Here is a 15,101-nt window from a genome sequence, read left to right as displayed (position 1 = left end):
TTAAACGAGGATATGCATTTAATACGCTCTCAAAAAATTACTCCAAAAAAATATTAAACCAATTAACGCTTTGATATTGAGAATTTTTTTCTTTTATTTAAACAAAATACATTAATAATAATAATTATTATTAATATCATTAATAAAAAAATTATTTAATAACAAATAATAAATATTATTATTATTTATTGATAATTATTTTACGTCCATTAATTCAAAATTGATGAGAGGAAATTTTTTACTATAAATAAATTTTTAGTATTTTAGTTTTTTCTATTTTAGTATATTTTATTCAAATTTTTACTATAATAAAAAATTTTCTCACTCAATAATAATTATTATTTTTTATTATTTAATTGCGAAATTAATTCTTTTTCACCTGTAAAAATAATTTACGCAGTAAAAAATAATTATTATCATAAAAACATTTTAATTCATGAACTTATTCAAATATTCAAATAAAAATTTAATTTTCTAAATATTCAGTAAAAATAGTTTCTAAACAATGTCAACAAGTAAAAAATATCAAAAAAAAAATCCGTTAAACTCAAAATACTTTCTTTTACGACCCAGACATTTAAAAAAAAATAATGCAAAAATAGAAATATGAAAGAAAAATGAAAAATAAAAAAACATTTCTTAAATGAACTTGAAAAATTTATTTACTTTCCTCGGAATAAATGGGTCAATAAAAGAATTACGATCTCGACTCCAATAGTTTGGCATTCTCTTGGTGACTTTTGACCTACTTGGAAAGTTCGCAAGATCTACCCTTTAAATTCAAATGTGCCAAAAATTTGTATTACGTAGTTTCTCTTTTAATTTAGAGTGACACAAAACAATGATGGGAAAAAAAAATTTACCGAAATTTACAAAACTAAAACAATTGACAACGAAAAAGAAAAGAATAGAGCAGAAACAATGAAAATGAAACGAAAAAAATCAGAAGAATAAGAAAAATGTTACAATTACAGAAATGTTAAAGGTAAAGAAAACAAAGAAATTTCAAATTTACGTAAAAGTATATTACAAAAATATTTTTCATTCAGACAATGAATTAACAACAGAATTTTCTATTAAATTCCGAAAATATTAAATTTGAGAAAGTTTGAGAAATTTTTTAAATCTTTCCAGTAAATTTATAATGTTTCCTATACATTGTCACAAGTTCCTTAAATATTTTCTGTGTAGCCACTGGCATTGTGCGATTCAAAAATTCAATTTTCTCATGTTCACAATGACTCAAGAGACGTTGTATTATTAATTCCAAATGATTCTTTAAATTCTTTGGCAACAATTGATGGCAGTACCATTCAACTAAATCATTCAACAAATAAGGATAAATTTCCAAGACATTATCATCGAATTTCTTTAGAGCAATAATAAATTTCTCCATATCAAGAATTAGACATTCAATTTGATATTGATCACCGAAAGAATTTAATTTCATTGTTTCACCATTTAAGTTACGTATAATTTCACTGTTTAATTGAACCAACGACCATAATTTGTCCTTAACAAAATTCGTCCTTAATCTCACAATCATTGTATATAAAGAAACAATTTCTCGACATGCAACAACACCCACTCGTTTCATACACCTCGTACATGATACCAAAATCAAATCAATAATTTGCCCTGTAATTTGAATGAATTTCGAGCTTACAATCGTTTCGAATAATTTTATCAAACACAACCAATGTTTTCCACCAATTGAAATATCATTTAGTGACAATAATAATTTATTTATCGCCGTTACACGAATATTATTTCGTGCCGTCGCCATTTCGATGATAATAACATATTCCCAAATTTTTAGACATTTTTTCAATTCATTTTCACTTTCGTCACTAAATGCCAAGAGGGTTTGTTTTTGTAAATCTTTTAAAAGTAAATCAAACTCTTTCGAATTTAAAGTCTCCAAAAAAGGTCTCAAAACTGACTCGTTCGACTTTGACAAAATTGCTTTAAAAATCAAAGCTACATTCTCGTCGGTAATTTCCAAAAATGAACGATTTCTTAAAACTATTTCCAACAATTGAACATATTCGTCGTCAATATTTGCATTGTCAAGGAAAATTTCCTTTAAAATTCGATTCACGTTTGCTTTCAGATCATCGCCTGGGTTCCTACTGATAATTGCGTCTTTCAAAGAAAATATTAACAGTACCAATTCAATTCTACTTTGAATTCGATCATCGTTTGTAAATTTATTCCATTTTTCAATCAAGTTTCTCAACAATTGTGTATCTTCCGATTTTCTATGCAATTTCGTTCGTAAAATAATATTCAACAGCGTTATTTTTAAATTATCGTTGATATCATTCGAGGAGAGAAAATTAATTAACGAATTAAATGAATCGTTTTTAAGTGGCAATTCAAAAAGTTGTGACAAAACATCATTTCCAAGTGGAGAATTCTCACATATTTTCAAATTGGGAAATTGAAATATATTGATATCGTTCTCCTGGAGAAGATCCAATAAAATTTCATTGCATTTTTCCGCTATTTCAATATCGTGAGAAAATTCCACTACAATGGAGGAAATTAAAATAAATAGAACAATTCTAATATCGTGATGTAAATGACATAAATGCAATGATGATAAAATCCTTAAAAATTCCCTCATTAATTTACAATCCTTACTTTTCGTATTTTTCGAAAATTCCTCCGATTTCATTAAACTACCATTTTTAAGTTTCGAAACAATTTTCTTCCATTTGAAATCTCGGGTAATTTTACTGACAAATTGTTTTGTATTTTCGGATCGTATACAATTTTCCCCTTTTATAATCAATTGATTCAGAAAAGTAGACAAAAATCTATCATTTAGACATTTATCCCATTTTTTACAATTCGAATTATTTAGCGCGTCGGAAACAATAGTTGCGGAGAATTCTGTTAACTGTTCTTCGGTTAAATTAAATAGTAAATTGGAATTATTTTCAAAAACAGAAATCCAAAACGATGATTGAAAATTAAAATTACTTTTCTCTATGTCGAAATTTATTAAAAGATTACACGAAAAATCTAAATTCGAATTCTCTGGATTTTCGTCAAATAAACTTTCAACTTTTTCGAATAATTTTATCCATTTTTTCGCCGAGAGAAGATTGCGCAATTTCTCTGAAATTGTAGAAGGAACATAGTGCAATATCAAATTACAAACATCATTCCAAGCTTGACATGCTTTTAAAAAAGTAAAAATTACCCGTTTGTTCGAAATTTTGTCAGCGAGGGCAGAAAAAAGATTTCCTAGTTCAACAAGATCGTCACAAAATTTTTCCTGTGTTTTCACATTTCTAATGCATTCGAAAATTTTAATTCCCTTCATAAATGAAATCAATAATTGAAATATAACTTCCAACATTGAATTTGAAACCGAATTTTCGGAATATGGTTTTAAATAATAAATCAAAGATCTCAAAATTGTTGTTGTTTGCGAAATAGTTGTGTTCTCGAGAGATTCCATAAATTTCGTTAAAAATTCCTTAGGCAAGGGAATCAAATGTTCAGCATCTAAATTCTCGGTTATAACAGATTTAGCAGCGGTTAACAATAGAGATATTAATTTATGTTCCCTTCGAAGCGAAATACTGACATTTAGAATTGTTAAAAAAAATTCGCAATAAGACCTTTCGGAAACATTTGGGTATTTTGGAATAAATTTTATCAAAATATTCTCAAAATTAGTTTCTACAGTAAATGGATGTACATTTATGATTACAGTCATTAAATCATAATCGAGACTTTCGATTTCTTTCTTGAGAATTTCATCCACGAACATCATTAAGTAATCTGATAATTTTACATCGTCAATTTGATTCTCTAACACCAAATGAATTCCCAATAAACGATCGAGTAATTTTTTAACTATAATTTTCTCTCTCTTTGCACTTTTGACAATATTTCGGAATATAAGATCTAGCACTTTAGCATCGGATTCGTACGATTTTACAGCGACAGAAAAAATTACATCAAATATTATAAAAGCAGTTTTCAAATCGATATTTGCAATTTTCTCAAGGGTGGAAAAAAGTGTCGCCGGAATTCCCTCCTGTTCATTATTAAATCTCTTATATTGAGGTAAGAAATTTTTCGTAAATAACAAAATTTTTATACAACTATTCAAATCCGATTGAAATTTCAAATTCTCAAATTTCATTAGATTACAAAATGGAAACAGAACAATGTTCAAAAATTCCGTGGCAAATGATTCTTTATCGGAAAATTGTCTATAAATTTGCAGATACGAAACAATTAACCTTGATAAAAAAATTTCAGCTTGAGATTTAATAGTTTCATCGTTGGAAAATTCAAAAATATGAAATACAAATTCTAAAGATGATTTTACGAAAAATGTCAGATGTTTTACATTACTTTTAAAGTAGCATTGCATTTCATTATTTGACATAATCGAATTGCAACCGTGAAATATATTCTCGAAAAATGCCGAAGTTTCATTTTTTACTGCATCGTTGATTAATGATTTATTACATAATACGTCCGTCAAAGAGTGAATGAGAAATTCTTTCACTTCGTAGGCTGATTTATTTTCCACTTGAAGATTCTTCACTGTCAATATATTTTGTAATCTACATTCTTGATTATTACACTCGAGGCATGAATTTCTAGTCCAACGAGAAATTAAATCACTGTCCCAATCATTTGTGGCATTAACATTGCATTCCGATTTTCTACGAGTTGATTTTGTTTCTTTGGTTTTTAAATGTTGGATATATTTTGCCGAAAGAGACATTGCGAAGGAGAATTAATTTGCAACGTTCTTAAATTCAAGGAGATATCTGATGAATCACTATCTGAAAAATGTATTTATTTATTTATTTATAATAAAAAAAAGTATTATTAATTATTGGTTTTCGAAATCAGAAATTCTGGGTATTAATATTTGTTACATTTCAAACTTCTGTTATTGTCGATAATTAAATTAATTCAATTTTTTTTAAATTAATTATTACACTATTAATTAATTATTACATTATTCTAAATAAATGACATAAATTATGAAAAGTGCATTTTTGTTTTGTTTCTAATCTTTTTCTACACAGTAAAAAAATTTTCAGTAGTTTTACAGTTTCTAAAGTTTTGAACATTTTAATGAACGAAATTTATTTATTTCTTCTCCAAATTAAAATTTTATTTTATTACAATAATTTTGTGTCACTTTGCAAAAAAATTAATTAAGTTTCTGAATGTAAAATTGCAGTTTTTAATTTTTATTACAAAATAATAATATTTGTGAAAATATTTTTAAAGAGAAATATTTTGTTTATATGAACGTTCAAAACTTATGGATTATAAAAATTACTGTTCCTAAAATTTCGAAAGTTGAACAATATTTTTTTTAACAGACGATATTTTGATTACTTCGATTTTAATTTGATTTTCATTTACAAAATATTGTTTTTTATTATTAAAAAAATAATTTTTTACTAAAATGTTCAATTACAACTTTTTTCATTTTCGTCTAATAATTTTGAAAAATATTGGAGAACAGAAAAATAATATTTTATTACCTACTTTGCAAGTAGATATTAAATTTATCCAAAAAAAAATTTGAAACTGGAACATTAAAAGTATTATATAAATAAAAGATGTTATGCCATTAGGCCAAACAGAAAAACAAAAACATCTTTTATTTATATAATTTTATGGCTTCCAAAAAATATTGAATTAAAAGTATTAATTTCACAAAAGGGAATTTAAATTCCCTTTTTTTAAAGACGTAATTTTACACGTTTCTATAAAATTTCAATAACAAAACTGTAAACCTACCGGAACTTTTTTTTTTAATAAAGTAGATTCAACAATGCACATTGTTATTGTTATTTTGTTGTCAAAAAGGACAGATAAATAACCTATAATTTGAATTCTGATCTTAAAAAACCGGGATAAATTATAAACACAATAAAATAAGAAATTTAGAGGATATTATATACAAAAAACAGTAAAAATTGATAATTTAAAAACAGAAATGAAGAATTTAAATCGAACGTACCTTGTGAACTTTATTTTCCTTTCAATAGACTTTTGCCACATTCGTAACACTTATTCATAACTTTATTACTATCATTGCTTCCAAATAGCTCTATTTACATATTTATTACTTTTTTTTATATAAAATAACTTGGATAAAATCGTCCAAATATTATAACTATGCGATTATAACGATTACAACTTGTACATAACCTAAAAGTTGAGCACGTGTTGACAGTTCGTGAAATTACAAATGGCCGCCAATGAATCAACTGCGCATGCGTACTACACGAAACGCGGGACTTTTTAAAATATCAATTTTATTCCACTAAAATTATTGTCATATTTCACGAAGTAAAAACAAAAATATTGCTTTCAATATTCTGCAAAATAATTGCATAATACTCTCGAGAATATTACTGTAATAATTGCAATAATTAATAATTAAAATGAAAAATATTGACAATTTTTCACGTTAGTTTTATTCTAGTTTGTACTTTAATCTGAATTTTTTATAATTAAAAATAATATTCCAGGAATATTTTAAAAAATTTGATTTGGAATATTAAAATATTTGGATTGGTATATTAAAATATTTTCAGTATTTTTCAATCGAATTTTCACATTTTGTGTAAGGGAATATTTTAAAGAATCGGAATATTGAAAAATTACTCCAGAAAAGAAAATTGCCCTAGGGGAAATTAGTGAAATATTCCTGGAATATTCCAGCGCCATTTGGGGAGGGGGGATTTAAAAAATATAGTTTTTTTTCTCAAGGTGAATATTTTAAAGAGGAGAATAGGTCATTGTACTCTTATGCACCTAGACGTTCTTCTTGCCACTTGTGAGTGATTAACTGCTGTTATTATAGTGTGAACATGTATATAGTCACTATACAATATACATATGAATGAATACCATAAATCTGCATTTTCAAAAACAAAGAAACAAGAAAATAAATATTTTTCCAAATTGTCACTTTTTTTACAAATAAAAATAAATTAAAATAAACAAATATAATTAAAAATAAACAAAAATAATTAAAAATAAGGAAAAATAAATAAAAATAAGGAAAAATAAATATAAAAGTAAATAATAATAAATTAATAAAAATAAATAATAACTAAAAATAAACAAAAATGAAAATTCCGAAAATAGTTCTCTCTTTATATGTATATACAAAGGAATAAATGAAGATTAACGAAATTTAATTGAAAATTGCAATTAAAATTCCCCCGCGGAATTTGTGAAATTTTCTCCCGAGGAAACGATGCCTATTATATTAATTCCAAGTTTAATTGGTTTTCTCCTTCTTTCATCTTTTTTTTTCTTTTTTTTTAAACTCATATATAATGGGAACAATAGACCTAATGACGGTTGAACTCTTCACGTTGCGAGAGAATATATATGTATATTGTCGAGCTACAAATTGAATTTATGAGAAAAAATTTTTTTCCTTCTCTTTCTTTTTATTCTTTACACCAGCAGCAAAAATATATTTATACATACATAAACGCGCTTAGTGTGTGACACAATTGTAACACATTTTCAATTATTTAGAAAAATGGAACGTTATAGCGAAAAAATAGAATTTTTCCTCCTTAATTTGCATATTTTCATTTTTCGAAGACTTCGCCCAAGTAGCACGTAATATTGGGAACATTCCAGCAATATGCCACAACATTGAGGCAATATTGGTAATGTTAAGGCAATGTTCCCAATATCGCTGTAATATTACGTGCTACTGGGGCGCATAGAGTGAGTACAGCATAATTCGAAAAATATTAATCTATATTAATAATCGTTGTATTCCGGTTGTTATTTGCTTTTTTGTTTCCTAACTATTTTAATAATTTTTCTTTTTAATTATTTTCAATATATAATTTTTAAATTAATTTATTTGAAAATCATTGAATTTTTGCAAAGAATTTTATTAAATATAAAAATAATTGAATTGTTTCGAAGGATTTATTAAAATTTTAGAAAATAATTGAATTTTTTCGAAAAATATTAAAAATTAATTTAAAAAATTAATTGAATTCATTCATAAAATTTTATTGAAATTGTATTAAAAATAATTGAATTTTTTCTAAGCATTTTATTTAAAAAAATAATTAAATTGTTTCGAAGGATTTATTAAAATTTTAGAAAATAATTTCGAATACTTTCAACAAATTTTATAACGAATTAAGAAAAAAATGGAATTCTTTCATAAAATTTTTAATGCGAAAATAATTGAAATTTTGTCAAAGATTTTACTATATTTAAAAAAATAATTAAAATTATTTCTAAAGAATTTATTAAAGTTTTAAAAAATAATTGAATTCTTTTTTGATAAATTTTATATTTATTTCGCTTGAAAATATTTCGTAGGGGAATGATAATAACATAAATTTAATTTCAAAAACAGGAAAACATACACTTGAAACCGTGAAATTGAAGGGAAAAGAATTTTTCTAATAATAAAAATGATGAGAATTTTTTTTATGTGTATAATATAAAGAATCAAGATTGGATTAAAAAAGGAGTTTTCATCAAGATCTCTTCTCTCTAACTTGAAGAGTATGAGGGTGGAGGGGGGCGATTTAGAGATGTTAAAAAAAGTGAAGCTTTCATAGGTAGAGAAAAGCTTTTTAATCTCGAAGTTCGAATCAGAGCAATGGCTTTGTAGATCACCAGACTAAAGCTGGCTATAGCTGACCTAAATATTTTACACAACTATTTAAGTAGTGGTGCACTAACATTCACCCTCTTCTCCCCCCCCTCCTCTTTTCTTCTCGAAGCCGCATTTTCCACTAATTTCATCACAATGAATGGAGTGTTTCATAAAATTAAACCAAAATAATAATATAATTTGTAGTGTGTGACAATTTTCCTTTTTAATAAATAAATCAAAAAATTTGATATTAAAGGCTTTGGACTCGTTAATTAATTTTAAAGAAGTCGCTTTATACTGAAAAAAATTTTTGTTAATAACCGATTAATTGACTATTATCAATTAAATACTCAATTGAATCAAACAATATTTTTTGGAGTCAATTAAATGGTAATTCAAATACTGAAATAATTCAATAATTCAAATACTGAAATTATTGGTTCAAATACTATTTAATTGGCTCCAATAAATATTATTTGATTCAAGTAAATATTTAATTGATATTAGTTAATTAATCGGTTATTTAAATCAAATAAATTTTTTTTCAGTGTAACAGAAAAGAAGTGGGAAAAACATGAATTATTTTTAATATATTTTTAAGTACAAAAATTAATAGTTAATAAAGTAATTTTTTATTCTATTCTACTTTCAAAAATAACCAATGAATTGAAAAATATAAATGTTAACATTAGTTAACAATACATTTTCTTTAATATAAAAAATATTATTTATTTCACTATTGTTATTAATTTCCCAAAAATTATAAAAGTTCGAAATAAATATTTATTTTATAATAAAAAGAAAATTTGTTTTATATTAATTTACAAAAAATTATAAAAGTACGAAATAAATATTTATTTTGTAAAAAGAAAATTAAAAGAAGTAACAAAAATAGTCGAAAAAAAATTGAAAAAAAGCAATTTCGTCCCTATTTTTAATTTCTTTTCCTTCCTCTTCAAATGTAACAAAAAAAAAATACAAGAGGAAAATTTACTACGTGATTATATTAAATTTTCGAGATAATTTTTCGTGTTGACTTGAAAAGAAAAGAAAAAAGGACAAAACGATTTGTTTCATGTGCTTCTTCACGATTTTCTTCTTTGAAGAAAAAAAAAGAATAGAAAAAAAGCTATACAAACGAGCGGGGGAATCAACTTGAAAGTGATATACAATTTTTTTTTTTTTTTGCTTTTTTTCTAAAAGAAAATAAGTAGCGGGGAAAATGTTCATCGACCCTGTTTCTTGAAGAAATAAGTAGTGAAACGTGTTTGAGTGCATCTCTAGACAGGACTTGATTCCCTTGCATCAACCCTCAATTTTCAGTGTATATATATAGAGAGAGAAAAATGAGAATCATGATAGAAAAAAAGGGGTGAAGCGCACTGTCAAGGATTCCCTATACCAAATTTCACTTTATAGCAATTTGTAGAAATTACGCGAGAAATTGGAATTTCTGCCGAGAAGAGATCGAAAAAAGTCCTTTTCGCAAAAATGCTTTAGGGGAAGAAGTTTTTACTTCTTGGAAATCGAAAATAATTTGAAAAATGCGAAAAAACCAGTAAAAGTAGAAATAATTGCCATCGACAATTAATTTCAAAATCCTGCTAATAACTTCAATTCTAAATTTTTACATATAGAATTCCATTATTTTCTAAATTTTAATTTTAAATTCTTCAAAAAATTGAATTTTTGCAACAAAATTGTAATAAAATTGTAGTCATTAAAAAGTAATTGAATTCCTGAGAAGAATTTTATTATTTATAAAAATAATTAAATTCTTTCAACAATTTTGATTAAAATTGTATTGAAAATAATTGAATATGATTTATTTTATTATTTATGAAAATAATTGAATTTTTGCGAAGAATTATATTAATATTTTTTTAAATAATTCAATTCCCGTGAAAATTTCTATTGTCTTTAAAAATAATTGAATTTTTGCAACAAATTTTATTAAAATTGTATTAAAAATAATTAAATTTCGGAAAAAAATTTAATTATTAATGAAAATAATTGAATTGTCTCAATTTTATTAAAATTGTATTAAAAATAATTAAATTTCTAATAAGAACTTTATTATTAATGAAAATAATTGAATTTTGCAAAGAATTTTTTTTTCAAATTTCTTAACATAATTGATTTCCCGTTAAAAATGTTATTATTTGAGAAAATAATTCAATTTTCACTACAAATTTTATTAAAAATAATGAAATTTCTGAGAAGAACTTTATTATTAATAAAAATAATTGAATTCCTAAGAAGAATTTTATTATTTATGAAAATAATTGAATTTTGCAAAGATTTTATTAAAATTCTTTTAAATAATTGAATTTTGCAATTAATTTTATTAAAATCGTATTAAAAATAATTGAATTCCTAAGAAGAATTTTGTTATTTATAAAAATAATTGAATTTTGCAAAGAATTTTATTAAAATTCTTTTAAATAATTGAATTCCCGTGAACAATTTTATTATTTATGAAAATAATTGAATTATTGCCACGAATTTTATTCAAATTGTATTAAAAATAATTGAATTTCTAAAAAGAATTTTATTATTTATGAATATAATTGAATTATTGCGAGAAGTTTATAAAAAATATATAAATAATTGAATTCCTGCGCCAATTTTATTATTTATGAAAATAATTAAATATTTATGTAGAATTTTATAATTTTTTTTAAATAATTGAATTTCCATGAAGAATTATATTGTTCGTGAAAATAATTGAATTATTGTAATGAAATGTATTAAATTGTTTTTAAGTAATTGAATTTCTGTGAAGAAATTATGCCATGAGTTTTAATATTTACGAAAGTAATAAATTGAATTCCTAAAAAGAATTTTATTATCTGTAAAAGTAATTGAATTCTTGCGAAAAATTTCATAAAAATATTTTTAAATAATTGATTCTTTTCTAAAAATTCTAAGAAAATTGTTATTTCCTTTTTAATAAAATTAGTGCAAAGAAAATTTGTAAATAATTAAACTTATTCTTTTTTCTTTCTAAAAAAAGAAAAATTTCTATTTCTCATTTTATCCCTTTTTCTCAAAGTGCGTGAAAATTAGAAATAAAAACCAACACTCGAGACATTCACTCTGTCTGTTCTTATAGCTGTACATGTCATTATTCTTCCCTGCGTGTACACTTCTTTTCAAGTGCACCATCTTCACTATTCATGGAACAGGCATTCGAACAATTTATTTTTCTGATTTTCACACACAAGAAAAAAAAAGTTCGTCTAGAGAAATTTTTTTTTACTCCGCGCACCGCTTTTTTTCCCTTCAAAACATGAAAATCAAGTCTAGTCTCTGGAATAAGAGATAAAGTTATTTCCAATATATTTTTACCAAAAAAAAAAAAAATGTAAAATGTCCACCTACTCGAATAAGAAAACAATAAAAAGAGTTAGACTTTTGTTCATTCCCTTACACTTATCGCTATATGTATAAAAATAAATGAAAGAAGAGCAAATATGAATATATATTCAGGAAAGAGTCAGTCACTCGGAAAATACACACAATAGTGTCTCGACAAAGTGAAACTTTTATATATTATACATGTACCAATAGGAAAAATATTATATACAATTTTCTTTCAATTTTTTCTCGCTTCTCTATATAGGTATTCTCTTATAAAAACTGTCATTCGGATATTTTATGCGAAAAATATTCCCTAATTTCTATTCTTTTTTTTATCGAATATTTTAATGAAATATTTCCGATTTCTCAAGAGTTGCATTTAAAGTTAGAACAATATCAGGAAGAAAAATAAGCTGATTAGCGAGCGATTTTATTGAATTGAAAAATAAAATGCGCTAATGAACGAAAATGTTTCATTATTCCTTTCTTAAAATTTTAATATTGCGAAATATTTCTTTTCACATATTTTACAGAAGCTAAATTTTACAATTTGCAATTTTCCTAATAAAATAAGAAATTAAAATAATTGATATTAATTAAAAAAAATATTTATTTATTTTATATTATCTGTACTTTTTTTTTAATCACAAATAATAATTTATATTTTGTAGAAAATATAAATAGAATTTTGTATAGAACAAAAAAATAGAAACTTTTTTTGAAAATTATTTTCGAACTTAAATTTTAAAGGTCAGAGTGAAAATTTACGTTCCCTTTGCGAAGTTGGAATTAAGACGATAGTATATTTTACAATTACAAAAGATTGATAATACCCAATGAAATGATCTAATCTAGTAGCGGTATTAAAACCGGTAGTGTCGACAAATATTAAATGAGTCTTTAAATCATTCCGGCGTCCCATTCTGTGTTAAGTATACAATTTAAAATTAAACATATTATTAAAGATAAATAACATTGCATTTATAATTAAAAATATCTTTCTCAAATTCCAACCGCATATTTCATTATGTTTACAAAAAATGTCAGATTACCAAGAAATAGTTTTTAATTATAAAATAACTCAAAAATTTCAAATATTTTCTGAATATATTTCGCAAAATACTAATTGACTGAATAAAAGATAGAAAAAAGAAATTAAATTCAAAATCGCTTTAAAAAAAAAGAATGCGATTTTTATTCCTCTGCCATGAAGAATTTCGGAATGTTTTGTTTTAACATATGGATGGCAAGTGTCACACAGTAAAAAAAACAAAACTCAACATCTGAGCGATCTGTGTGGGATGTTAGAATAAGAGTTTTCGAGTGATTGGCCCCACTGTTTATCCTGCATTCTTGTCTACTATATATTAATGAAATAATTTAACGACAAAGTTTTCACTTGAGAATAATGACAAAAAAAGTATATAAAAAAGTCTCATTTCCCAAAAAAATAAAATATTCTTTACAAGAAAATATTTTCCTCAAGATCCCAAGTAATTTATATGCTAAATAAATAGTAGCTGTAAAAAATATCTAGTAAAGAGAAAAAAGAACCTTAAATTTGAAAGTAAAATTCCTTAAAGACGAAACTTCATATAAATCGTAAAGAGGGACGAATTTGTTTTCTCAACTTATACAGATTTAGAATATGTTTATTTAATTTTTTATTTTATGAGAAGCTTTTCTTTAAATATTTTGTCAAGACAAATAGTGACCATGTAGAGAAAATGAAATAGCTATTCGAATTTGTCCAATCACTTTTTTTTTCTCAAAATATCATTTTGACAATGCAAAGTGTCCGCCTTTATTAATTTTCTCGCGCATATTTTGCCTCTCACACGTGTGTGTATCAGACTTATGATTCCTCTCTCTATATATGAATGAACATTTGTTTGAGGGGAATACAAAAGATCGAGGGACATCGCTCTCAGGGGCTGATGACAATGTACAGACTTTTGACGCCTCTCTTTGTCACTGGACTTGAAGCTTTAAATTTAAAGCTCTCTCACTTCTTCAAGTTCAAAAACAAGTTCTGAAACAACAGAAAATCAATTTTTTTCCCCTCCTCCCTATTAACAAAAGTTAAATACATAATGCCTTATAAATATTCATTATTCAAAATAAAACAATTATTATAAAAACCAATAGTGTGGTTTTATTTCTGAAAATAAAGGAAATTTATTTTTCCACATAACATTTCATTAAAAGCAAAGATATCATTGAATGACATCAACTGTCATTTTCTCGAATAATATAACTTTTGTTTACAAATCACAATTTAGATCGATAAAAAGTAGTCAATAAAAGAGCTAAAGCCTAGAGACTGCAATTTTTAATATAAAGAACAAAAAATTAAAAATTTGATCGAAATAGAAAAAAAAATCTGTGACAAAGGCCAGGGTTCGTCGCGCCGCAAATTACTCTAATAATTGACGGAAGGAACTGTTTAACTCCTTGCCTTCAGATCATGATAGAAAGATTATTGTCATTATAATTTACACCATATTTCAACAATTATATTTATGATTTTTTTGTTTAAAGATCCCAAGAATCGCAAGAGACACCTAACCTTCTTTTTCACACCCCTCTAAGGTTCGATGGAACGCGTCCAAAAAGGTGACAGGTGCTTAACCCGCAATCACATTTATGGGTCATTTTTGCAAAAGTTTTATCACACCTTTCAATTTATATTTTCGACAAATTTTAAAGATTCTCACTTATTTCACAATTGAGTTAAACTGTTAAATTGATCATATTTTTCCTTTACTTACCAAAAAAAGTGGTTGGAGAATGTAAAACAGAAGAACTGTCAATCGAAAAGTTTTTGATTGTCAAACTAAACTGAACTGATGAAAAACTATTTAAATGACAATCGTTACACTTGTAATATCCACAATTATTATCACTTTTTTAGACTTCTTTAGACTTTAAAGATTACAGCAGCTTTGTATAAATGACAATCCAAGACAACCTGACAACCCCAAATACCAAGAAGACTGATTTTTATCGAACTGACCGCGCCAACGAGATATCTCGAACTGCGGTTTTTAACCCTGCACTCCTGCACTCTAGCGGCCAATTTAGG

The 15,101-nt window shown here is 25.0% G+C and overlaps 2 protein-coding genes across 4 annotated transcripts in view; both read right to left on the bottom strand.

The window, feature by feature from the left end:
• LOC122508925 overlaps positions 1-15,046 on the bottom strand; it is a 33,124-nt gene extending 18,078 nt beyond the window's left edge. For both annotated transcript variants that reach the window (XM_043622592.1, XM_043622593.1), the window contains exon 1: positions 14,788-15,046. The gene's annotated coding sequence lies outside the window, so the exon portion shown is untranslated. The remainder of the gene's footprint in view (positions 1-14,787) is intronic.
• Positions 640-6,242, bottom strand: LOC122508927. Of its 2 annotated transcripts, none has more exons than XM_043622594.1 (2): positions 6,020-6,242; positions 640-4,820 (listed from the first exon to the last, which is right to left on the bottom strand). In XM_043622594.1, the coding sequence occupies exon 2, from the start codon at positions 4,757-4,759 to the stop codon at positions 1,121-1,123; it is 3,639 nt and encodes a 1,212-aa protein (XP_043478529.1). In that variant the 5' UTR covers positions 4,760-4,820; positions 6,020-6,242; the 3' UTR covers positions 640-1,120. The 2 variants fall into 2 exon arrangements, with proteins under 2 accessions (XP_043478529.1, XP_043478530.1); XM_043622595.1 differs by having other exon boundaries at positions 640-4,816.
• Positions 15,047-15,101: the final 55 nt, after the last annotated feature.

Source organism: Leptopilina heterotoma, unplaced genomic scaffold (assembly GCF_015476425.1).
Source record: "Leptopilina heterotoma isolate Lh14 unplaced genomic scaffold, ASM1547642v1 Lhet_59, whole genome shotgun sequence".
NCBI classification, from domain to species: domain Eukaryota; kingdom Metazoa; phylum Arthropoda; class Insecta; order Hymenoptera; family Figitidae; genus Leptopilina; species Leptopilina heterotoma.
The sequence above is the reverse complement of the archived record's forward strand: the minus strand, read 5'-3'. Positions and strand labels throughout refer to the sequence as shown.